This window comes from Lepisma saccharinum, chromosome 4, assembly GCF_977018435.1.
Source record: "Lepisma saccharinum chromosome 4, izLepSacc3.1, whole genome shotgun sequence".
Taxonomy (NCBI): domain Eukaryota; kingdom Metazoa; phylum Arthropoda; class Insecta; order Zygentoma; family Lepismatidae; genus Lepisma; species Lepisma saccharinum.
The window spans coordinates 69,624,779-69,651,615 of record NC_139232.1 but is presented as its reverse complement, the minus strand read 5'-3'; the positions used below and the strand labels follow the sequence as shown (position 1 = coordinate 69,651,615).

General features: G+C 40.6%; 2 protein-coding genes across 2 annotated transcripts in view; one reads left to right on the top strand and one right to left on the bottom strand.

Moving 5' to 3' along the window:
• LOC145986558 (dual oxidase maturation factor 1-like) overlaps positions 1 to 26,837 on the top strand; it is a 445,828-nt gene that overhangs the window by 23,998 nt on the left and 394,993 nt on the right. The window lies entirely within an intron of this gene.
• Positions 8,693 to 9,088, bottom strand: LOC145986963 (protein GVQW3-like). Its single transcript, XM_083121426.1, has one exon. The coding sequence runs from the start codon at positions 9,086 to 9,088 to the stop codon at positions 8,693 to 8,695; it is 396 nt and encodes a 131-aa protein (XP_082977552.1).

Here is a 26,837-nt window from a genome sequence, read left to right as displayed (position 1 = left end):
TCTACGTGTGGTTATATGGAGGCAACGTTCTAATGGGGATATAAAAAGGAAATATGAAAAAGCCAGGCAGAGAGAGAAAGATAAATAGATGGATAGAGAAAAAGGAAAAGATAAAGCAGGGAAACGAAGGGAATGAAAGATAAATAAAAGAGAAACCGAGAGAAAAACAAATAAAGTAGAAACAGAGAAGGAAAGAAAAATTATGAAGACAGTGTAACGGTCGGATTGACCATTACTGGTTTTGGTAATATGTTAATTAATTGCTGGCCAACTACAAGGTGTAGGGTTAAGTAATATGTTTCCATGAGTGTACTTTTATGTTATTATTGCATGTAAGTGTATATGCTTATTGGATTGTGCTTTGCTGGATATTAGATTTCCCTGTTTTTTATCTACCCGGTTGGGGGAGCTAGCTGTCTTTCAAATGACCGTTGCAGTGGAATTTTCCAACGCTACGGGGTCCACGTCCACGGACGTTTACCCCGGCTATAAAAATGGCCAGTGGGCTTTAGGGAAAAACAGTGTTTCCCCATTGATCGACGAAAGAGGAACGTCTTCTCAAGATTAGTCCACTTTTGGTGGCTAGAGTGAATATAATAATGTACCATTTGGTTAAGCCAACCCCTGTTGCTGTCCCAAGTCCCCTTTCAGAAAAAGCTTTGATTATGTTATTATTATTCCGTATTGAATAATTGATGCCCAAAAGAAGGAGTGAAGGCGTAAGGAAACACATTTGTAATGAACGGAATATCATTTAAGCTGAGGGTAGGCCCGCAGAGATAGTTATGCTAACTCTGCGGTAAAGGAAGTGCCGATGGTTAAGCCATAGGTGCGCAATTATATTGATTTAGAGATTTGTTAATTTGGTCTATGCAAGACACACATGGAAACGCAATGTAAATATGTATATACAACGTGTTTGAAAAAGAACTCCCTAGTTTTAATGTGTCCTAGAATCTGTACAAAGTGACATACAGTATTCTAGTTTGTGGTGTTTGATTCATCAACTCTCCAAGTTTGGCACCCTTGCAGTTGGTAGGTCTGCTTGACCTTGAGACGGCACCAGTGCTGTGTTTTTTCCCTTTGTTCCCTCAGTTCAGTTCCGGCGTTCGTGCAGTGCAGATCAACTCAGCAACAATGTGTACTCCGCAACAGAAAGCGCAGTGTGTTATTTGGTTTGTGAAAACTGAGTCAGTTATAACAGTGCAACGTAATTTTAGACGTCAGTATGGTGGTGAACCACCTACAGCAAAAACTATCCGTCATTGGCTAAAGTCTTTCAAGGAAACGGGTAGTGTTTTAAAAGGTAAATCACCAGGTAGACCGAGAACTTCCGAAGATGTTGTTGAACAGATCCGTGTTTCGTGGTTTCGGAGCCCGAAGAAGTCATTAGCCAGACGTAGTCTACAATTAGGAGTGCCTAAAGGTACAGTGTATGATGTTGTTCGTAAAAGACTAAAGTTGCGCGCCTACAAATTGCAACTGTTACATGAAGTGAAACCTACTGATAAAATCCAAAGGTATGAGTTTGCTGTTGACTTTCTACACAGAATTGATGATGATGACAATTTTTTACCAAACATTCTCTTTTCTGACGAGGCTACATTTCATGTCAGTGGAACAGTTAATCGTCATTATTGTAGAATTTGGGGGGCAGAGCATCCACATGAAGTTATTCAGCATCAACGTGACTCTCACAAACTTAATGTCTGGTGCGGTTTGATGGAAGATCGTGTGGTTGGTCCTTTCATTTTTGTAGAAAAAACAATAAACGGGGACATGTTGACAGAGTACGTCTTTCCCCAAATGGACGATATTGAGGCGGAAAAGGGGCTTGTGTTTTTCCAACAAAATGGCGCCCAACCTCATTACAATAAACAGGTGCGTGCGGGTCTTAACACTCGCTTTCCAGGAAGGTGGATAGGCAGGGCTGGCCCAATACCTTGGCCACCACGAAGCCCACACTTAACCCCACTGGACTTTTTCTTTTGGGGCCACATAAAAAATGTTGTGTACAGTGCTAGGATCAGAGACATCAATCATTTACGGGAAAGAATCGTCGCTGCGGTTGGGACAGTTACACCTGAAATGTTGGTGAATACGTGGCGAGAAGTGGAATATCGTCTCGACGTGTGCAGGGCAACAAATGGATCCCACGTTGAGGTGTACTAACATTGAACAAAACTTGAAGGAATCCTCTTCATGATATGTACTCATTGATGTAAGTTTTCATTACTTTCCCTATTAAATGTATACTTAAAACTGGGAGTTATTTTTCAAACACCCGGTACATATACAGGGTGTTTCTAAAGGTCGTTTACAACACTTGGGAGGTGATTCCTCACACGAAAACAAGCAAAAAGTCTAAGTTCCATTTTTACGACTGAGGCTTCGTTTCTGAGATAGGAGCCTCGCAAAAGGTGACAAAGTGAACGTCACACCTGACTGGGACGAATACTATAACAGATAGAGAGGCGGTTCGAACGGAATCATAAAGGAATCGTATGTGCTCAGTCCGGAAGTCACTACGAAAAGTTCACTGCACGCATGCGCAATGGAGTCCTCAAAGGAATTGGGGATTTGCAGCAAGAAGAATGCATGGAAAAGGTATGTAACGCAGCAAGAAGCACCGTGACAATGAGAAATGCGTTAAAGACAACACACCCCGAACTCAAACATCAAAACATGAGCACGGAACACAAAATCCGAAAAGTTGAGCACGGTTACATACCCCAGTTACACGCGAGGAATGAACGAATCATGTCATGTGGCATACGAGAGACACATTACTACACCAGGAGGAGGGAAAGAAAAACACAATATTAGATGATTACGACAACGTGTATTTTTACACGCGACTACTACGTACTATCCCCCCCACACACACATACAACAAACAACAAATGCTACAATGTCTTACGGACAGACAGTGTGTGTCACTGTACAACAATTAAAGATGTCACTTTCACCACACAAAGGGGGTGGGGAGCAATAGTGTTCTCACTGGGATTTGCCGAGGGCGATAATCACGGACTGTTTTAAAAATGTCTGCCGTTCACGTCTACGCAGAGATGACAGTGACGAATCAAGTATTGTCGACTACGAGCAAACAAGTCAGGTGTATCTGCTACCGTCGCGGCGGCGACGTTGATGCGAGCAACGAGGTCTTCAGCTGATGTGACAGGTGTGTCTTATACGAGGGTTTTCATTTCTCCCCAGAAGAAAAAATCTAGAGGGTTGAGACCTGGCGACCTCGGTGGCCAAAGCACAGGCTCATCCCTATCAATGAACCTATTGCGAAACTCGTCATGCAGAAAATGTCGTACATTACGATCGAAATGAGCTGGTGCCCCATCGTGTTGGTATCACATTTCTTGTCGCAGTGCCAAAGGTATGGTCTCCCAACAGTTCAGGCAGAACCTCACTAAGAAATGCATGATACGTGCAACCATTCAGGCGAACAGGGAGAATGTATGATCCAATTAAATGATCATGTACTATCTCGCACCACACATTCACTGAAAACCTGTGACGTTGATGGGCCACAAAAAGTGCATGTGGGTTGTCAAAGTCCCACACATGACTGTTTCTGCTATTGAAGACATCCATCCTGGTGAAAATGGCTTCATCTGTCCACAATACCTTTGCCCTGAAGTGAGGGTTTGTGTCCAGCTGATGCAACAACCATTGGCAAAATTCCATACGAGGGCGAAAGTCACGAGGTAACAGTTCTTGTACTTTCTGCAGTTTAAAAGGGTACATTCCTTCCTCTGACAACACTCGCCAAACATTTACATGAGACGTGTTTCGTGCCCGAGCGGGCACGCGCGTACTGGTGCCAGGATATTCTGCGACCACTGTTAACACATCTTCTGCAAACTGATGTGTGCGTACACTTCGGGGTCTTCCAACTTCTTGCCGCGGTGGAGACACTGACCCTGTTTCACGCAGTCGACTGTCCACTACCTGAAAGAAGGCGTGAGACGGTAAACGTCTATGTGGAAAGCGTTCTCCATAAAGACGCCTTGCCTCATGACTTTTACCACGTGCCTCCCCATATATGAGATGCACGTCTGCTAGCTGCTGGGTCGTATACGCAGCCATCTGTGTAATAGGGAGCTGGAACTGCAAAGTATCGTTTTTGTTTAACACTGGCACACTTCACAAATTGGCCGTATCACCGTACGAACACCACAGACAATTGTTACGATATTTGACTTGCCCACTCCACCACGTCAACTTCTTCCAATACAACATACTAGTACTCTTCAATGCGTATGGCAACCTAGAGCGAACTGCTGATCATATCCCAGCACCTGCAACACGACTGGGACGACTGCCGGAGAGAACCAACCCTTCGAGCTCCTCTCGCGGGTACAGCAGTCATGAAGGTCAAACGTAGACTACGAGAGCCAGACTTGCCTGCGCAACGCTTTCAAAACTGCTCTCTTTTAAGTCGCAGTGATCGCTTGCGAACACTCTTGGTATTGTTCCCCACTCCCTTTGTGTGGTGAAAGTGACATCTTCAGTTGGTGTACAGTGACACGCACAGTCTGTGTGTAAGACATTGTAGCATTTGTTGTTTGTTGTGTGTGTGTGGGGGGGGGGGGAATTACGTAGTTGTCGCGTGTAAAAATACACGTTGTCGTAATCATCTAATATTGTGTTTTTCTTTCCCTCCTCCTGGTGTAGTAATGTGTCTCTCGTATGCCACATGACATGATTCGTTCATTCCTCGCGTGTAACTGGGGTATGTAACCGTGCTCAACTTTTCGGATTTTGTGTTCCGTGCTCATGTTTTGATGTTTGAGTTCGGGGTGTGTTGTCTTTAACGCATTTCTCATTGTCACGGTGCTTCTTGCTGCGTTACATACCTTTTCCATGCATTCTTCTTGCTGCAAATCCCCAATTCCTTTGAGGACTCCATTGCGCATGCGTGCAGTGAACTTTTCGTAGTGACTTCCGGACTGAGCACATACGATTCCTTTATGATTCCGTTCGAACCGCCTCTCTATCTGTTATAGTATTCGTCCCAGTCAGGTGTGACGTTCACTTTGTCACCTTTTGCAAGGCTCCTATCTCAGAAACGAAGCCTCAGTCGTAAAAATGGAACTTAGACTTTTTGCTTGTTTTCGTGTGAGGAATCACCTCCCAAGCGTTGTAAACGACCTTTAGAAACACCCTGTATAACTACGTATAATGGAGGATAGCCCGAACTTTCACAACAGAGACAGGGAAATAAATAAAAGAGACAAATTAAAGACCTAAGGAAATATAAGGAGAGAGATTTAAATGGGAGATGAGAAAGAAATAAAAATAGAGAGAAAAGAGAAACATAAAAGGGAGAAAAACAAAATAGAAAGATAGATGAGAGAGACAAAAAGAAAGAAATTGAAAAATGGGGGGGAGAGAGGGGGGATAGAAATAATAGAGAAAAATTAAACCAGAAAACGGGAACGAAAACATAAAAAACCAAATAATGAAGAAGAGCAAAGAGATATTTAAACTGGGAAAATAAGATATAAGAACATAAAAGAGAAAATAATTACGAAGTAAGTACACAGAGGAAGAAAATACTGTTTTTACTAACGAAATAACAGTTTGTCGTGGCCAAATATTTGTATGAATGGATGAAAAACAAGTGATTGGTCCCGGGTTGAATATCCGGTGCTGGCACATGGCATACTGGTTCGGATTCCACTTTGAACTCTAGGTCAAGTCCCCATTAGCCTATCTGTGCATAAAGTGGACTTAAAACAACACATCAATTTTAGTAATAGTGTGCACACTTGCTTAGAGTTATCAAAACATGTAATCAGTCAAAGTCAGCAAATTCAGTAAAGGCTGCAATTTTTCTTTGATTGCGGGTTCAAAACGGTTAATGAAAAGTGGTTGGTTTATTCAAACAAATCCGTTTTTTTTCACGTGTAAGAAATGTTTCATTATTCCCCTTGGCTCTTATCTGCTCTGGGGCACCCATGTATACGTGCTACGTCCCTAACGTTATTAGCTCTCATGATTCGCGACTGTGCAGTCGTCATACGTGTCCGATTTAAGCCCAAGACCAAGCAAACAGCCCTCAGGAAACAAGCGATGGTGTTCGATCGTGTCTCTCGCACGACTCAGGCTCCAGCGAAGAAATCCGTTCAGCGTCAGTCGCTGCTCCTGGAAGCAAGGTCGCTGTTCGGGAGAACTGATCAAGTGAGGAAGCCTTGACGCCATGCCATGACTTTCGCTTTCAACGCTTTGCTGATGATAACCCTCAGTTTACTACCCCGGTGAACACGCACTTGCAACCAAGGTCCCTGTTCTTACTGTATGTGTCAGATTTTGTTCGATAGGTTTTCAAGTGTAGTGGTAATCACAGCGCGCTACGACGTCAAGGGTCCCGGGTTCTGAGCCCCGGCATGGGTTCTTTGTGAGTGTCCCTTCATTAATTTCATCGTATCATCACTCATCCACATCTTCGCTATGAGCCGAAAGTGGTATAAAATCGAAATGAAATAATCCAAATCAATATATAATATATTTTTTTACATAGAATGATTGGTTACATAGCATAAATTTTGTAGCCAGTGTTAACAGGCATCTGTTACTCTCGGAATAATTTTGCGACCCAGTATACATATATGTAGTGTATGTATGTATGTCTGTTTGTATGTATGTGTATATTGAGGGCAACTTTGTCTCCACAAGTGCAGGGAAGAAGAGAGGGGCATAGAAATGTTGAAAATTGGCCAATTACACTAAGCGGAGAAGAGGAACAGGACGTGGCCCGTGGCACGCTGTGACCTGTACAGGGTGAATAAAGTGTCATGGACTAAAATCACATTTTCAAAAGGGGTATATTTTTTTCAAATTTATGACTTATTATTTACAAATTATGAAGGAATAGAAGATATCACTTGAAAAGAAAGACCACCCCGTCTCTCAACCTTTCTCCTGCTCTCTTTCTCTCTCTCTCTCTCTCTCTCTCAATATTTCCAAAGAAGTTCATGAACTCAGCAATGCGCAAGATCACTCTCATTGCCGTTTAGGCAAGACTTAAAGTTTCAAAACCCTGTATGCATATTAGTAGTCATATTAAACTCCTGGGCAACCGGAAATGTACTACTCTAGATCACGAATTACCTGTTTAAGGATCCCTTGCTTGGAATCCTAATACGTTCAAGGACACTTCAGCGGATGTAGTTGCATAAGGTTGCAAAAGAGAAACAGAAATCAATCTTATTTCAAGTGTTCCATTTTAGCAACGACTTTGCATATTAAAAGTAAAGCTACACACTCCTCATTGCCACATGCCGTGGAGGGGGTGTGGAGGTAGGGCTCCACACATTCACGATCTAAGACATTTGTGGATGTGATGCGTTCAGCAGTCAGCACCAGCAACCGTATTGGTTAGACCAGTGTGGCTATTTGTGTGTTTGTGTTTATATATACACACACACGCACACAATACCTCTGGGCAGGCACGTAGCCAGGGTGAGGGCTCAGGCGGCTGAAGCTCCCCCCAAAATCGTACAAATGTCTAATTTAAATAGTGTATGGTGGTAGTTAATTTTACTTCCTTAGCAGGATTAAACATCTTCTATAATAAGTTGTAATATACTGAAAATTCGCCTTCAGGGCTTCTACCCCCCCCCCCATATACACACACTTTTTCGTATTTTTCTCTGGGTTGCCTACCTTCGCGGCGGAGTGGTTAGCACAGTGCGCTACGATGCCAGAGGACTCGGATTCTAATCCCGATCTGGGCACGGGAGTTCTTGTGAATGACCATTTATCAATTTCATCATATCATCACTCATTCTTATCTTCGCGATTACCAAAATGTGGCAGAAAAGCGAAGTAAAACCATAAAAATAATATAAAATTCCTCGAGGTTGTGTGTGTATATGTACACTATACACACGCACAAAACACCCAACGGATTGTATGTATATATGTGTGGGTATGTACGAGGGACGTTCATTAAAGATTTACCTTGAACTAGTTCCCATGAACGGAGATAAACAAAAATTAGTAAAGACATTAGTCCTTCTCTACATAGGAACCACCAATGGCCACACACTTTTCCCATCGCTTTATGTACCCGTGGATACCTTGTTTGTAGAAGTCTGCAGGTTGCTCCAGAAGCCATGGCTTGACCTCAGAAATCAACGTTTCATCGTCGTGGAAGTGCGTTCCCTTCAGAAATGACTTCATGGTTGGGAAGGGTGAAAGTCTGATGGTGCAAGGTCTGGAGAGTACAGGGGATAAGAAAGGATTTCATTTCCTCAGGACCGTGCTTCTGTCTGGGCAAAATGCGAGTTGTGAACTGGAACGTTGTCTTGCAGGATGCGGATGCCTTTGGTCAACATGCCACGCCTCTTGGTTTTGATGGCCTTCTGCAATTTCTGCAGCGGGGAAGTGTAGTATGTTCTGGTAATTGTGGTAGCCAAAGCCAGGAAATCCATCATAACTACTCCATGCTGGTCCCAAAAAACCATGATCATCACTTTGCCCACTGAGGGTTGGACAAGGGCCTTCTTTGGTGGTGGTGAGTCAGGATGCTTCCATTGCTTTGACTGGGCCTTGGTCTCTGGGTCATAATGATGGACCCACGTTTAACCCTGAGTGATTAGTCTGTCTAAAAAAAAAAATCCTCCTGGTCTTCCTGGCACATGGTCAAATTAGCCTGGGAACACGTGACTCATTCCTGCATTTGAAAAGTTGTGAGTAGCCGAGGAACCCATTGGGCAGACACCTTCCGCATGTGCAAATGGTCATGGATGAATTTTTCCACATACCCCACACTGATCTTGACATCTTCAGCTAGTTGGCGAACGGTTATGTGGTGATCCTCCAAGATGGCGGCTTTCACTTGCCCAATGGTGTCTTCGTCAATGGCTGACAAGGGTCGCCCGAGAATGGGGGCTGTTTCTACTGAAGTCCGACCACACTTGAACTGACGATGCCAGTGCTTCACTACGTCATAGGATGGGGCATCCTCTCCATAGGTCCCTTTCATCTCATCAAAAGTTTCCTTTGGTGTGCGGCCTCTCAAGTAAAGAAACTTGATGATTGCTGTGTATTTCACTGGATCCATCACTACAACTTGTCTCAATTTAGTACTTGTAAGGCAAAAACTAAGAGGAGTTCAGAATTGCAAATTACCTTATGATCTATCCACATATGTATCATTACACACGTAAAATTTCAGTATTCTACATTAACTAGAACTGGGTCAGGGGAAATCTTTAATGAACGTCCCTCGTATTTAGAGAGAGAGTGGTGAAGAAGAGTTTATAGCCAATATTTGCAATCTTTGAGAATACAAACAGCAAACAACTGAGACATAATATTATAGAAGTTCACGAAATATCATTCTGAATGTTATATTAAACAATGTTCAGGGAAACTTTTTTTTTTCCTTTTCGGAACATAGGCTTTAATACAAAAATTAGTTTTAAAATAAGTAGGGCTTCCAGCGCAGAAATTACTAGCATTTCAAATAAAGAGAAACTTTACATGTTCATGGAGTTTCGTTCTGATAACGGAAAATGATATTATCATTGAGATGGGAGAAAATAAGTTTTCCGATAAGCGGAACTTCCCATATCACGTTTCTTACATCTTTTCCCAAACGGCGCCGCATTTGATTCCGCTGATGGCCGTTGCGCGTCGCCACCCTCGGTAAGCAGAGCTGAAAATTATTTCACGGAGGAAGAAGGATGAAAGTGAAAATTAATCAAAAGTTGATTCATGTTGTTGCGCAATGACATGCTGAATTGCTTTCGGTTATTCCGAAAAGAGCCTTCTGTCTGTCTTCCTGTCTAGCACATCCCGTCTTTATGTGGAACAAACCGTTGCTGGAAACTTCATGCTTAGAAGTGTTGGAGGAACAAAGGAGCTGATTCCGGGTAGAAACTATTTTCGATTTCAGTTTCACAAGATTTTTTTTACAAATAGATATAGCTTATTTTATTTTCTCTTTATGTGCCAAAGGGACATGAGAGTGATATTTAATATTATGTTGGTATTACCTGTACTACGAGTTGAAGCATACTTTCAGTCTTGCGTCACTGTTAGAATTCGCACATCTGGGAAACCGTGTATAAGCTTCACACAACACTCTATTTAAAGAAATACACTTAATACTTCTTGCCGATAAAAACTTTCACTCAAAACAGATAACAAGCTCTGTTGACAAGTTCAACTCAGAAAAACGCACACATCTTATTTTATAATTTTATCGGAAACATATGTTCTTGTATTTCCGTGTCGTAAAAATATCGAAATCTTGATAAATATATTTTGGTTTGAATCGCATCCAACTTCCGAGCATAAAACCTTGTGTGCTTAGTCCAAAACTCTGATGAGTATGTTTTTAAAAAATATATATTGAAATAAAAAATAAATCAGGAACAGGAAGCACCAAAGAACTTGGGTTCCTAATTTCTCATCCTGTTAACCAAACCACTTGTTACGGAGAATATTGTTTTAATAATATAGAGTGGGATGTATAAGCAAATTGTCCATCACAATGTTTATTCTCTTTGTTTCACGCAATGAAAGCCTCAAAAATTGAAAGCAAACTAGCTGCTGACAATCTTTTCACCAGCATACTTAAAAATCCATTCATTAAAGGCACGTAGGATGTAAAAGAAAAATTAAGGAAAATAATCATGGACAATTTGCCGAGCAATATTCGTGCATCCCACTGTTCTTGGATTTCCATTAAATTTGTTAGTGTAGTAAGAGAGGCAGGAACATAGAAAGAGGAAATGGGAGGGGGAGAAATAGAGAAATGAAGGTAGAAAGAGAGAAAAGAAAAGAGAGCATGAGGGAGGAAGGGGAGAAAATAAATAGAGAGAGAGAGGAAGGATAGAGAGGGAGAGATAGGGAGAGAAATGAAGAGAGAAAGAAAGAAGATTGAGAGATACAAAGCAAGACAAAGATTCTACTACTGTTAAGGGGAAGAGTTAAATTTTCTTATTTAAGCTCAAGATATCGTTGCATGAGATTTTGCATTGACTCGCACAGATATAACTTTTTGGAAATTTAGGAACTGAAGAGACTAACATAAATCGCATGGAAGGAAAGAAAGATAGACCAGAAGAAAAATTCCGCTAAAAATAAAAGAAAGCATTCTGATACTAATTATAAGTAAAGGAGAGGGGGAGAGGGAGAGATGTACTTCTCTAATATTGTAGCACGAAGGAACTGTGGGAGGGGTGGCATTTTTACATTGACCCAGGACTGTTCCCTAGAGAACCTAGAAAATTAGAAACATGACGAGAAAAACAAATATGTATATACAATACACATATCGATGAATGCATCATTCAAAACATTGCTCTAAATATTTGCTGAATTTTGTCACCTAGTGCAAGTTGCCGAACGCTACGATACCTCATCGTCATCAAGTTTCAACATGTGCGGTAACTGGTTCATTGCATTGATACGCCTATCAAGGGGAACCTACACGACTCAAGTTACATGTTTACAAGTTTGCAGAGGCGGGCGGGATCTTGATCGACACAACACCGACGCAAGATCTCACATTCTGTCTCTTTGCTGGACAAGACTTGAAAGCAATTCCACGAGCGGGAACACCGTCGTGCACGGAGCGACCGAAAACGTGGGCAGAGCTCTTGCACGCACACACGTCATGTTTTCTCAGAAACAAGCATTTGTTAACGTTTTATACTGCCTCGAAACAACATTGTTTCCTTGAATGGTTAGCTTGTTAGGTGAAATTCCTGGAAGAGCTGTCGATCTAATCAATTAGGTGACCACGAGGAACTCTGGAGCAAAAGCAAGATAAGAATATACTCATGTGAATCCTAAACCCTTGCCTAATGAAAAAAAAAATATAAGCAGTGACGGTTTCAAGTAAGGAGCACAAGGGCTCGTGCACACCCAATTAAAAGATGCAATGCAATTTATTTCTGACTAAACGAAACACATAACAAACAGTGAAACATTTTCTGTTGTTTCTGCTTGAAAGTAGTTTACAAAGACCAATAAAGCCCCAACGCTGTCTGCTAAATCCTGATCTATCGCTCTCTTGTCTCAAGATACAGAGCCGAAAACGCTTTTGTGAAAGCTCAGAGGTCGGCTCCTCCGTGGGACACAAGTGTTGGAAGAGCCCTAGCGTTGATCACCGCGGCTTTTCCTTTACGACAAAACAGACAAGGCTTTGTCACTGGATGGGGAGCGACGGCCACTCTGTGCTGTGAGAAGGTCATTATTTTCTAGCAGTGGAGCCCGATGTGCGGGAATGTAACCTGTTTATCATCTTGTGTGCAAGTTATTATACAGAAGTTTAGTTGAAAATGATACTGTGTGTAACCAGGGACATTACTTTCTCTTTTATTTTGTTGGTTTGTTCCTTTTTTTACGAACCATTCTTGGTCGTTTTTGCATGCTAAAGATCAATAATGAAATAATGAAGATTCTTGGCAATGCACTATGCATATTCTGCACGACATTCTTGGATACCACAATATTGCAGCGCGTTGGGTACCCATGAAATTCTCGAGGCTCAACAGTGGCATCACGAACCTCTGTGGCGTGCTACAACGCAAGGGGTCCTGGGTTTGAATTTCGTTCTGGGCATGGGTGTGTGTCTTTGTGAGTATCCCTTCATCAATTTCATCACACCATCACTCATCCTTATCGTGATTAGCCAGAAGGGGCAGAAAAGTTACGGAAAATAACAAAAATAGAATCTTACCTAATCAAAGCAATAATGGCATTGTTACGCAATTGCACAGGACTTACAGAGCATTCAGTTGGCAACGATTCCCATCATGCTCCATGACAATGCGAGAAGACACAACTGCCATACTGACCCGATATGAGTCCATGCGATTACGATCTCTTGACCAGAATGAAAGAACCGCTTCGAAAGAAGCATTGCAACAAGCAGTGCGAATATCCGTGCAATAGGGCGACCACTTAAGGACAAGAGAGACACTTAAGAGACGGACGCACTGGTGGTGTTCTACGACTTCCACATGCATTACAGAAGTTGGTAAACAAGGGGGGGGAGAGATTACATTGAGGAAATGTAAGGGGTTTTTGCCTCATGTAATAAAGCCATTTAATAATTATGTAAGTGTTGCCATTACTTTTTTCATCCAACCCTTGTATTATATGGAAAAGTGTACCAAAATTGTGCAAGAAGTGTATTATTTTACAGTTCCTTGCACACACAGTAAGGCTATCGACTAGATAGTTCTGAAAGCATTGCATATTTCACCGTCTTTACACATAAAATCAAATTTTCAGACCATTTGTAAAAGTGTGCAGTCAATAGTCTTATCTCCAGTTCGTCCAAGCCATGTTATTTTTTTTTTAATGGGATAAATCGATTTAAGAATATATTAACACTTCAAAGCATTCTTCCAAGGGGCGGAAAGGGCCTTCAGCATAGTTGTTAATGCTACAACGAGGTTCCCATAGAACGCTTAGCAACTTGCTAAATATCTTCGTTGTTTAGACGTTGCTATTCACTAATATTTGCGTCGTATAGTTTTTCTACTTTCTACAGGGGGAAAAAAACTAACGTAGCTTTTAAACTGCTGGTTTTGAGTTTTGAAAAATATAACATGAGATTCGATTTTATATACATGCAAATACATTATACGTCTCGTAGTAGGTAACAGTTAATTTATTGAGTAAAGTAAGTTTCAGTTTTCTGAATTTCAATTTAAGACGGAGAACCTTGCTTGCTGTGAATTCTGCATGCACTCTTGCTTTTTACCATTCTCGTGCTTGCTTTGAGCTGTGCTTTAAGCCCACTTTATGCACATATAGGCTAATCGGGACTAGACCTACAGTTTAAAGTAGGATCCGAACCACTATGTGCCTCCACTGGTAGCGAACCAGGGACCACTTGATTACAAGGCGATGACGTCACTCGTGCTTGCATTTCACTACATAGAAACACTTAGGGAAAGCGTTAAGATAATAAATGTCTGCTTCAACAGCAACAAAGTACTTAAATTGCCCCTCTTGTCGTCACATGCACACATGAACACACCCACGTCTAATGTATATTCATGACTGGAATACAAGGCCTTCGCTAACGGAAGTTTGCCGGTGGCAATGTGTCGATGTATTTTCTACATTTTTTATGGTAAGGCGATTTTAATGCATGCATTATTCTTGACTGCTGTCGCGAACATCCAAGGTAGGGTATGATTAACATTCCTTATTATGAAGTGTGCTTATGAAATAGCCTTAAAATAGCGATTAGAAAGACGGCATTTATTATAAGAGATCCACTGATAAGCATCGACCTTTTTTGTTTATAGCGGCCTTGGGGGAGCACGAATCCAAATGGAATTACAGGACAGCTATGCGCAGATTTCACTTTCGTCTTTGTGCTTTGTCCCTTCAACAACACAGAACGTGAGGAGTGGGTTGGCAGATTCCCCTTCCTGCGTTTCCGCCAAATTACAATATTTCTGTATCTCATTTCCGTTCTAGAAAGAGCCAAGATTTGCGTAATCCGTATTTGTCCATTATGAAATCTGCCAACTTCCCTCTTTCTTGGTGTCTTTTGTCTATTTAGGGGGGAAATATGCCTAGTTCCCAGCTTGGAAAAATATCTTGCTTGCCTCTCCCTGAAGGAAATCCCTCGGACGTCCATACGTGTGATGTTCTGTGTGTAGCATGTCGACCAGCGTCATGTTCTTCACTTGCGTTCTTTATGTTTCATGTTTTCTGATTCATTAGGCTAAACGCGAAGACGAGATTAATGATAACTGGCTGAAATTGAAGAAGGAACACTCAGAAAGCTTAGGCCTCGAGCTCGGAACCTTTGGTGGCAAGATTGTGACTCGAACACTCAACGCACTCGGCCATCGACATTGCACGGCTTGTGAGAGTTCCTGTACAGTCTCGACTTTTAACTAAGTGTACCATAATTTAGTTTCATTTAGTTACATACTTAGTCAGGGGAGGCTCAAGATAAAATAATTCACGTGAGAGAAGAGGGTTTTTATTAAGAACTCCTCAACAGATGGGGTCCAGTCCCTAACCATAACAAAAATATAACTAATATAACATAACCATAATGTTGGAGTACTAAAATGGTCTTATTTTGGTTAAAAGCTGAGGCTGTAAAGAGGTACTCAGCACACTTAAGGACAAAACACAGGACAACACACACAACCATAGAGGATTTAGTAGCCGTACGTCCAGACGCCAGAGCCTCGTTAGTCTGCAAACTGCAGTCCAGAGTGTACTACGTGCAAGGGCCAACCCTTGCAACCCTCTTAACTTAAAACGCTGTATGATTTTGCAATATGTACTTATTCTGTTATGCAGCAGTAGCTTCAATTATTTTTTCTCTACACAAATCCAACTCTTTTTAAAACAAATAGCCACGCTTCTAAATCAGAAACAAGGTTTTGGCTACTAAAGGGGGTTGCTCCGATTTGGCGCTCCCGAGGACGGCGTCTCGGGCACATGCCCGGGCCTTAAGCCGCCCCTTTTATTAAGTTTCTAAAAAGGGAATTTCTCTACCCATGTTTTAAGTCACGAGTGCATACAGCCTGAGTTTCTATTCGGTGTACATTTCCACATTCCGTTCCAATTAGACTTTACGCATAAAGTAAATGTTACAAAGCTGTTGCTGTCCTGGTCAAATTCTTTGGAAACACCCTGCACACAACTTTCTTCACACTCTTGTGAAGTATGCCATAGCTTATTAGCCTAAGAGACAGTACCATGTGACACGCACACGATAATTCCATTTCATGGACATTCAAGTGCAAGCCTCAATAATTATGCAGAGCTGGAGGTCCTGAAATCTGCACGTGTCGTGCGTCACGTGACTTGTGATGGCGGCAGTGACTGAGCTTCTTCGAACGTGATAGTCAGAGACAGCGTGTACGTGACCATTGTCACACGGATAAAGATGCCATGTCGCTTTTTTTTAACGCTTTCGCTCGTTGAAAGTGTTTGACCGCGATAGCATCATTTCTCGTCTGTGTTTGCAAATGAACGGGGTCAAGTTCCGGTATTCGCGATGAGGGTGTGGTACACAAAAAATTGTTATGCCAAGGTTTTGGGTTCGTTACGGAAGTCGGTCACTACTAGGGTTGGCCGGATATCGAATAATTTTCTATCAGTATTTCAAATATCCGGATATAGGATATTCTGATAACTGGATATACGGATTATCCGATACGCGCTATCCACATATTATTTTGTTTGTCATGTTCGTATTTCGCTTTACGGATTTTCTTCAAATCCTTCATCAAATCTGTACTATCCGGATATTTGTGGCCATCTCACATGCTTCAAATGACTTTCACAACTCAAGTTTTCAAGGAACTAATTTCATATACCAAGACTCCAATCTCTCGAAACAAATAGTAATAATAACAATAATAACCCGTGGCGCAACAGCCTTTGAGGGCCAGGTCCTACATACCGACTGCTGGCCTCACTCCCACATGCTTCAGCAGAGGTGGGAGATCGTTCAACCAATAATGGGTGGCCACCGGTTCCATACAAAGGCCGAAATCTCCGGAGAAACGTTGTTACTCTTCCCCCAGAAGACTCGAACCAGCGCGCGTCATGTAGCACACACGGCCACGGTGCGGAATGTCTTCAAACAAATTATTTTCCTAAAGCAAAGAATCCACAATCTCCAAACAACTCTCATTCTCATTAATCAGAAATTTGCTGCCTCCAAACAACTTATTTTCATAAATCAAATGTATCCAAAGAACTCATAAAGTTTCACCATCTCCAAACAACTATTTTTCATAAATCAAAAATTCACCATCTGCTGAAAACGCAATTCACTCTCTCCTAACAACTCCTAACAAATGTTCACTGTATCTCAAAAAAATTAATAAAAAAAAATCACTGCCTTGAAACAAGTGACGTAATTTCTCACAAATAAAAAATTCAGTCTCATTACAATTCATCTCCAGAAATAAAGTCCACTGGATCTCCAAACAACTTATTCTCATAAATCAAAAATTTACTGTGCCTCCAAATAACTAATTGCAACAAATAAAAAATTCCCGGTATCTCTAAACAGTTCATTTACACAAATCAAAAATTCCCCTCAGACTACGAGCAGATCAGCACATATGTTTCACAGTTTAAAGCAATAAGACATGAATTTCAAGAAAACAATGTACTTTACTGTAAGGGTGCAAGATGCTTTATCAGAATCAATAGAGCCATTGCAAAATACAAGCACAGTGAAACTGAACCCGTGCTGTACCTAGCAGTGCAGGAGACAGTGCGCGAGAAAGTTATCAGTAATGAAAATGCATGATCATGTGACGTAATTTAATTTGCACGGCACTCGAGGGTTTGTACAGAAATGTGCCATCCTGTAACAATTGCCTGTAGCTCTGAGGTCGTTGATACTCTTCAAGGAAGTTGGCTTGAAAGTAGGTGAAAACTCTATGGCACCTGAGCACGTGTGTCGCCTACGAGACAACCCAACCAGCGCCACAATGTCGTGGGTGGGTCCCACCGAGCGAATAAACAAAAAAGAAAGGGAAAACGAGAGTTAATCGTAAAAGGGGCCTACCAATAGAGGTCAGGAGGGATGTGTCTGGGTCACGAGTGAGCAAAAGTAGGTCAGCAGCGTGGAATCTCTGTTGGCACGATCTTGGATGGGGTTTGCTGGAAATGCGAAGAGAGAGACTTACCGAAGACTCTTTGTTTCCAATCAAATTCGTTCAACGCACTCTCCAGGACAGATGGACAGTTCTTATGTTACATTCTAGCGTAACGTACGTAACGTTCAATTTCATTCTTACGTTCTTGTTTTTATTATTATTATTATTATATATACAGAAGTGTTCAATATGCTCGCCCTAAACGTGAATGGCCCTTTGGAAGCGTAAGACAGCGTGATCAATGATTCAGCAGCAGGATGTTGTCCACCGTGCACCAGATTCCAGCGCCACATTTCCACCTGGTATTGAAAATTTGAACTACTTTTATTCCATCAGCATTCGGTTCCCCATGGTCTCCATAGTCTCTATACCAAGTTTCACCGCAATCCGATGCATGGAAGAGAATCTACAGGTTTCTGAGTAGGGGAACTTTAATTATAACCACCCTGTACTTGCAGATATTATTCAGACATTACACATTCCCGGACCCATGTTGATATAAACATTTTTCTTCTTTACGCATAAGAGCTTGTGGCGGAGTGGTTAGCGGAGTGACGCCAGGGATCACAGGTTCGAATTATGGCCTGAGCATAGATGTTTGTGAGTGTCCATTCATCAATTTCATCATATCATCCATCATTCATCCCCATCTTTGTAAATTAGCCAAAAGTGGCACAAAAAGCGAAGTAAAATAAAGCAAATCAATCAATTTACGCATAAGGAATCCATCCCTGAACCTGAAGTATTGCTGCATATTTTTTACACCCTGTATGTAAGTATGTATGTGTGTGTGTGTGTATATATATATATATATATACACGTTGTACAGTGTCTCTCAAAAGTTTTAGGACAACGACATTTTAAACTAGGCAACCCAATTTACACAAGCCGTTGGTGGGTTGCGTGCAGAGTTAGGCTCAATTTCAGGGTTGCCACGTGCACAATAGATATTTATAAAATACGCGAAAGAAATATAAACAATTATTATTGTATAAAATTATTAAAAATATCACTATTATATCGCAAATGACAAAATTCTTTCTGAAAGAAAAAAAATAGGTTTCTAGTATTTCATCGCTGATGAGTCTGCAGTAAGGAAAAGAGGTGAGAGGAAACGAAAGGTTACAAAGGAGAGGAGAAAGAGGAAGCGAAAGGAGAAGAGGAAAGGTAGAGGAGAGAAGAAAGATAGGATAGACGAGGAGAGGAGATGTAGTGAGGAGAATGGAAAAAGATTCGAGGAGAGATGAGGGAAAAGAACAAAGAAGAGAAAAAAGGAGGAAAACGAGAGGAGAGGAGGAGACGAGAAGAGGGAAGTGGAGAGTAGAGTAAAGGAAAGAAAAAGAGAAGAACGAAAAAAGAGAGTGCAGTGGAGTCGGAAATCTAAGACAGGAAAGGAGATAAGAGGAGTGGAGAAGAGTGGGATGAAGATAAGATGCGAGAAAAGTAGGGAAGGCGATATGAGATAAAAGCAGAACAGAAAGAGGGGAGAGAAGAAGGAGAAGGAACTGGAGAGAAGAGGTAGTTGCAGAAAATATCGTCTGAGCGTCAAGAATGGATGCATTGGTCAAATTATCGACATGAAACATTCAATAACATTTTGAAATGTATTGGAGAATATATTAGATCGGTGCGAAATGCCTTTTGGCTGAGTTCAGAGCAAATTAAAAATCTTCCATGTAAGATCTTTGATTTTACCTGCGATTACACCACTAAACAAATGAACGTAATTTTTAATATTTATAAGAATTATTCATTTTTTCTCTACTTCTCGGTTCGTTGAAATTGAGATTTTGTAATTCAATATTTCCCCTCCCCCCATCGTTAATTCCAAACTGAATCATTCCGTTTCACACGGCGTGGACAATGAACACAATAGGATATGTCTAAAACTTACGAAAATTTTCTGCCACCGGAAGGGTTTGAACCTACGACCATCAGATTGACAATCCTGAACGGTAACCACTACCCTACAAGCTTTCGCTCCTTAAGCCAGGTAGAAGGAGCTGACCAATGTGAAATGTAGATGCAACTCTCCTGCATGTAACGTGCAAACAAGTATTGTTTGTAACAAAGAAAACGAAAGTAGTAAGACTCGGCGAAAACATTTAATGGAGAATTGCACATGGTGAGAACTTTTCATTCGATATTTGCGGAGGTATCCTTGCATTGAACTCAAGTGGGAAAAGGCGTAAAATTAGCATGTCCTGGATTGCCACACATATAAATAGTTATTTCATTAATATTTGTCAATGTCTTTGAAGCAGTACACAATTATCGTTAGAGTATCATAATTCACGATCTTATATATAAAAATATCCCGTTGAACGTGTGTCAATTCATTTATTTGTTTATTATTTTTTTTATAAATTTCATATGCATAACAATGCAGCCACTATATACTGCTCTTACAAATAATGTTACCATGCTCTTGTTTAACGGAAGGGATTCTTTTTTAAGGAACATCTAGTATGGAGGATCGAACGTGGGACCGCAATGCTTTCAAGAACTCTAACCAATACACTACGCCCTTTGTTTTCTTGGAGCTACAGTTCCTAATTATTCTGTCGTCTCAATATTGTAAACGTTATCTGCAAAAAAGAAGTTAAATACTCAGATATAGCTCTGTACTTCTAGAATTACTTTATACACATGCATTTGAAATTTAACTCTGAATTTCTTTCTTCGTATTGGTATATCTAAGCTTGTGAATATATTTTATTTGTAATTTTATAACGGTTTCATGAACATCTACGAAATAGTTCCTTATAACTTGGAATATGGTGAATAGATATGAAATGTCTTGAAATTAATTTTCGACCACTAGATTTTGGCAAGGGAATTATGTGTGATCCGTTTCCAGTCATTCATTGCTTAAACAAACGTTTTAAAACTAGGTGGAATTTTCATTATGGGATACGTTACTTGCTACATGTATGCGAACTACACTCTGTCCCACTTATCTCTGGAGCAGGGGAACGAAAAAAGTATCTGAGCAGCGATGAACACGTGAGAGAGGAATGGGTTTGCGTGCAGTTACCAGCCTTCCCAGCAGCGTGCACTGATTCGCTCTGTCCACTCGATCCCCTCTCCCCACTTCTCTTCCGCTATGCGCGGCTTTGCTCCAGAGATCCTGGGACAGGGTACAGTTAATTGTTTCTCAAAATGTATCATCTATGTCTGTATGCCACACATTAAATTCTTACTCACATGGAAAAAAAATGTCAATTTGTATTCAGGGGTAGTTTCACAGTTACAAACTATTTTGGCCTTGATGAGAAGTTTAGTGTAAGTAGGCATTTTGTTTATAATTTTGAAATTGAGGTCGTATAAGGTTGAAATCCTCATATTAAGGGCTTGAACTCGTCATCCCAAGAGGTTGAATATCGTCCTCTACTTTGTGCGTGACCTTCTTTATTTTTCTATTCATAATTCATCCTCATCGTCGCGATTAGCCAAAGGTAAGATAAGAAAAGTCCTCCTCCGTGACCGTGCGGTCGAAGGAGCTGTGCTTTGGACTCCGACTGCAGGACGGCATGGATTCGAGTCCACCTATGCTCACTCTCTAGGTTCTCGGCCTGTGTATGGGACCGGTGGCAACCCTCCATCGTGAAGAAATTGGGGAGCTACGAGTGAGTAGCGTAACCCGGTCTCGGAAATCTCCTATGGGGCATGTTCCTGAGTAAACAAAAAATAATCGATCAGACAATTAGATTATCGAAGGCGATAAAATAACCTCCGGTTGACCAAGTTGCCAATATAAATAAATGGAATACAGATTGTCTTCGAGCTTACATTGTTAAAAAGGAGCGGATACACGTATTACTATCCCAATAATTATTCAATACGGTTTTTTGTTTGTCAGGAATTATCACTTAAACTATTGCATGTTGAGCTGGTGCCTACCTAGCCGCCTCTGATGAAATCTACCATTTTTCAGATTTTCTTTAAAATTCGACTCTGGTGACTTGTAACGTGCTGGGTGCAGACACTGTGCATCGAACCACAGTGTTTTGCGATAAGAAGCGGCCTTGAATAGCGTGAGTGACCCCCCGACTATTCCAATACTGGTTGAAGATCTCCACGCTTAGAGGTGACGAAGGAAAGTGTGGGAGGGAGACCGGCAGTCGGTAGGTATGCCTAGGCCCTTCATGGGCTGTAGCGCAAGATTATATTATGAGTCACTTTGATCGCGAGCAAGCTAGACTACCAAGCTTGTCTGCCTTTGAAAACCAAGTCATTTTTTTCCCACGGTTTCCGAACGCGATTGCTATTGTAGAAGTACATATTCTCTCAAAAAAGCTCGAAAGGAAATTTGACCAATATTCTCCCGTCGTTTAAAACCAAATATTATTTATTAAACCAAAAGTTCACGATTTGTCAATAAACGGTTTAATCTATCTGAGCATAAGGTGAATGTAAATACTAAATTTAATAGAAAGGTTCTCCACAGTACCCAGGGGAGGGTCCATGTGGGCCATGCTCCCCCCTCGAACCCTAAAATATTTAAATGTGAACCTATAAATAAATAAATACGAAAATAACATCGTCGATTTTTGAAATGTGTAAAAATTTCAATTTTGCTCTTGCATAAATGAATCTGTTTCTTGCGCAAAAGTCTTCAAGCTGCAATATTGGGTGGTTTTAGTTTTATAATCATTGATGCAAGGCTAGCAGACGTCCGATTTACCGATTTAGTCAGGACAGTGCGTTACTTTCAATCCCTGTCCCGACTTTTTCGAACTGCAATCGTGATGCGAAAATGTCTCTATATTATTGTTTTTTTGTTAACTCACAATTAGACATGTTCTTTATTGTATGAATAATTCTAAGTACGCAACATAGAATTATCATGACTTTTTAATGACGCTCGCACTGTTTGAACTATTTTGTAACATCTGTCTGTCTGTCTCTCTCTCTCTCTCTGGTCTACGTCAATGACAGAAATACAAGCAATATTCTTATTTATTTTAACCCAATTAAAGGAAAGTGTAAGCATTTAAAAGAAATAAGAAATATCATCACTGTTGCTCTTCCTTAGAAATTGTTGTTCTTCTAGTAAGAAAAATTAGAAGGATTTAGTCCAGCACCTTAACACAGTGTCCCACGAGTCTCTCTTGACTAATACTGTCAAATGTGACATGATTTTATTAATAAAATTTTCCGCCTGTTTACGTATAACGTTGCACAGATTTGGTAGTTCGCACACGGTGTAATTATTTCGTGTTACCTTACGCAACAGCAAATACATTTCATAAGACTGTTCTGGACACAATACTTGCATCAGTAAACAAGCATTTTGTCTGTTACAGTATCACAGGAAAAGAACATCGTCCTGTAATGTTCAAGCCTCTAGATATTTTCCATTAGTAATGTCTAATCACAATAATAAGTTAGAAGAAATAACTCGCATTTTCACAACTACCAACATTCTCGTTTTTAATTACTTCGAAAATTATTTCTCGAAGATATCGGTTATACTACAAGAAAGCAAATCAGAATTAAAGTAAAAGTTCAACTAGAAGTATACCAAACGACATTTACAATATTAAAGGGACAGAGTACTTAGAAAAAATTGTTGTTTCATTCGAAGGTAAAGGCGTGGTGTAGCGGTTCTTCTACCTGCTTTAAGGAACGAAAGCTTGTAGGGTAGTGGCTACCGTTCAGGATTGTCAATCTGATGGTCGTAGGTTCAAACCCTTCCGGTGGCAGAAAATTTTCGTAAGTTTTAGACATATCCTATTGTGTTCATTGTCCACGCCGTGTGAAACGGAATGATTCAGTTTGGAATTAACGATGGGGGGAGGGGAAATATTGAATTACAAAATCTCAATTTCAACGAACCGAGAAGTAGAGAAAAAATGAATAATTCTTATAAATATTAAAAATTACGTTCATTTGTTTAGTGGTGTAATCACAGGTAAAATCAAAGATCTTACATGGACGATTTTTAATTTGCTCTGAACTCAGCCAAAAGGCATTTCGCACCGATCTAATATATTCTCCAATACATTTCAAAATGTTATTGAATGTTTCATGTCGATAATTTGACCAATGCATCCATTCTTGACGCTCAGACGATATTTTCTGCAACTACCTCTTCTCTCCAGTTCCTTCTCCTTCTTCTCTCCCCTCTTTCTGTTCTGCTTTTATCTCATATCGCCTTCCCTACTTTTCTCGCATCTTATCTTCATCCCACTCTTCTCCACTCCTCTTATCTCCTTTCCTGTCTTAGATTTCCGACTCCACTGCACTCTCTTTTTTCGTTCTTCTCTTTTTCTTTCCTTTACTCTACTCTCCACTTCCCTCTTCTCGTCTCCTCCTCTCCTCTCGTTTTCCTCCTCTTTTCTCTTCTTTGTTCTTTTCCCTCATCTCTCCTCGAATCTTTTTCCATTCTCCTCACTACATCTCCTCTCCTCGTCTATCCTATCTTTCTTCTCTCCTCTACCTTTCCTCTTCTCCTTTCGCTTTCTCTTTCTCCTCTCCTTTGTAACCTTTCGTTTCCTCTCACCTCTTTTCCTTACTGCAGACTCATCAGCGATGAAATACTAGAAACCTATTTTTTTTTCTTTCAGAAAGAATTTTGTCATTTGCGATATAATAGTGATATTTTTAATAATTTTATACAATAATAATTGTTTATATTTCTTTCGCGTATTTTATAAATATCTATTGTGCACGTGGCAACCCTGAAATTGAGCCTAACTCTGCACGCAACCCACCAACGGCTTGTGTAAATTGGGTTGCCTAGTTTAAAATGTCGTTGTCCTAAAACTTTTGAGAGACACTGTACATATACATATGTATGTGCGTGTGTATTTTTCACCTAATTAAGAATTTTAATACATTGAAACACTATATAAAATATGTGTTGGTAGAGGACTGGCTTGCAAGACGTACACGATGTTAGCCAGGGAAGTCAACCTTACAACTTATAAAAATAAATTTCCAACTGAACCACTTAATTGAAGCTATTTTAGCAGGCAACCAATATTCTCTTTACCGTTGTCTATAAGAACAAACTGTAACGGTTGTCGAACGAGAATGTCATCAAGAGAAATATCTGAAGGAGACTAGCAGTGGATTTTTATATTTAAGTATCTAAGTATTCATACACCACAAAATACAGTATTAATATTTATTAAAGGCCCAGGCACCTGACGTCTGTGGTTTACAAACGATTCCGGAATACACAGATTAGTCAGCTTCCGGTGTGAATTTGTTGAGATATTAGACCAAACTTAGTTCTTAGAGGTTATTTCACAGAGTACTTACGTCTTCGATGTAACTACTTAGGTATTTACTTCACTTGGCGATAAACACACTGAAAAACACTAACGTTGAACACTTAGGGGGAGTTGGGGGAAAGCACAAATCTTGCTGATACCGAGTTCGACGTCTTCAATCTTCTAATCCTCCTGTCGTTGGTTCATAGTAAACATGTAGCCTCTTCTCTTTAGTAACCTTTTCTCAGGTTCTGGTAGAGATACTGGACAGGCCGATAGTTCACTCACAATTTATTCTATAGACACTATCTCTCTTTCTGGCAGAGATCATGACCGTTAGTTCACTTACAGTTTGTCCTTTAAGACACTATCTCTATTTCCGGCTGAGATCATGGCCATTAGTTCACTTACAGTTTGTCCTTTGGCCCGCGAAACCCATAACCAACGTAACAGTGTCCTAACCGTACAAATGCTTGACTCGGACTGTCCTCTCTGCAACGCACATCAACCGTTCGCTAGAAAAGACGTTAGCTTATCTTGCCGCCCTTTTCTCGCCAGCGAGGGCGGGTCAACTTTTATTAGGGGTGCGTCAAGATCGGTTACATGTTGTGCGTAAATATATCTGTAAAAAATAGTAATTTAGTAATAAAATGAAAAACACTACAGTTGCTGACCAAGGCAGTTTGATTACACACTAAAACCGCTTTACAAGTGATGTTTGCAATATATATCAGGGTCTTCCTCAGACGGAGAACTAAATTGAAACAAAGTAATGAACAGCCAGATCCAGGGTATTGCATTACTTCATTTTAGTTTAGTTCTAATTCTGGCTGTGTATTACTTCGTTTTAATTTAGTTCTCGGTCTGAGGAAGACCCTGATATGTTATGGTGCAAACATCACGCGTAAAGTGGTTTTAGTGTGTAATCAAACTGCCTTGGTCAGCAACTGTAGTGAACAAGGCTTAATAGTGTTACCATTGGACATTTATTTGTGTAAAAATATTCCTAATTTAGCAATCTTACCTGTTACCTATGGCGCTTCGGCTCGTTTTTGGGCCATGGCCTCCCCAATTCTCTCTTTTCCAGAACGTCCTTTGCAGATATTGGGCTGCTCTTCTCCAGTTTCGGATGTGAAGGATGGAGTCTGTGTCCTTCTAGATTACTATCCTCCCATCTGATCCTTGGTCTTCCTGCAGGTCTTCTTCCTCCCCTATTTCCTCCTAGCATCATCTGGCTAGCCCAGTTTTTATTTTTAAGTATTTGGAGAGAGGTACTTCCTTATAACGTTTGTATATTTCTTCATAATATCTAATTCTCCACAATCCTTGTGACTGAATAGAGCCAAAGATTCTTCGGAGGATTTTTGGCTCAAATGAGTCAAGTTTGTTAGCAGCTTGTTCCGTAAGAGTCCATGCTTCACATCCATATACCACAATACTACGAATGAGTGCAGTATAGCATCACTCGAGCTCGCCAATTGAGATCTCTGCATCTGATTAAAGGTAATATCTAGAAGTAGACCTTATTTGAATACGTGCTTGTATTTCTCTTATTTCTTCATTTTTATCATTCAGATTTGTACCTAGATATGAGAACTTGTTGGTCATTTCGATGTTAAAGTTTTCTTCTTTTCCTTGACTGGATTCGTATCTTTGTCTTATTCTCGTTTATTTTTAGTCCATCTTTCTTGCCTTCCTCATTCAGGTTCTTAAGGACTTCCCTTACTCTTATTAGTGATCTACCCATGATGTTAATATCGGCTGCATATCCAACTATTTGTGTAGATTTGTATTGTAGAGTGCCTCTGGTATCATTTGTAGCTGCCTGATAACGTATTCGAACACCAGGTTGAAGATGAGAGGGGCCAGTCTATCTCTTTTCTTCAGTCCTTGTTTTACTTCAAGGAAGTCTCTCAATTCTGCTTAGATGCGTACATAGGCAAAGGCACTCTTCATTGTCAGTTCT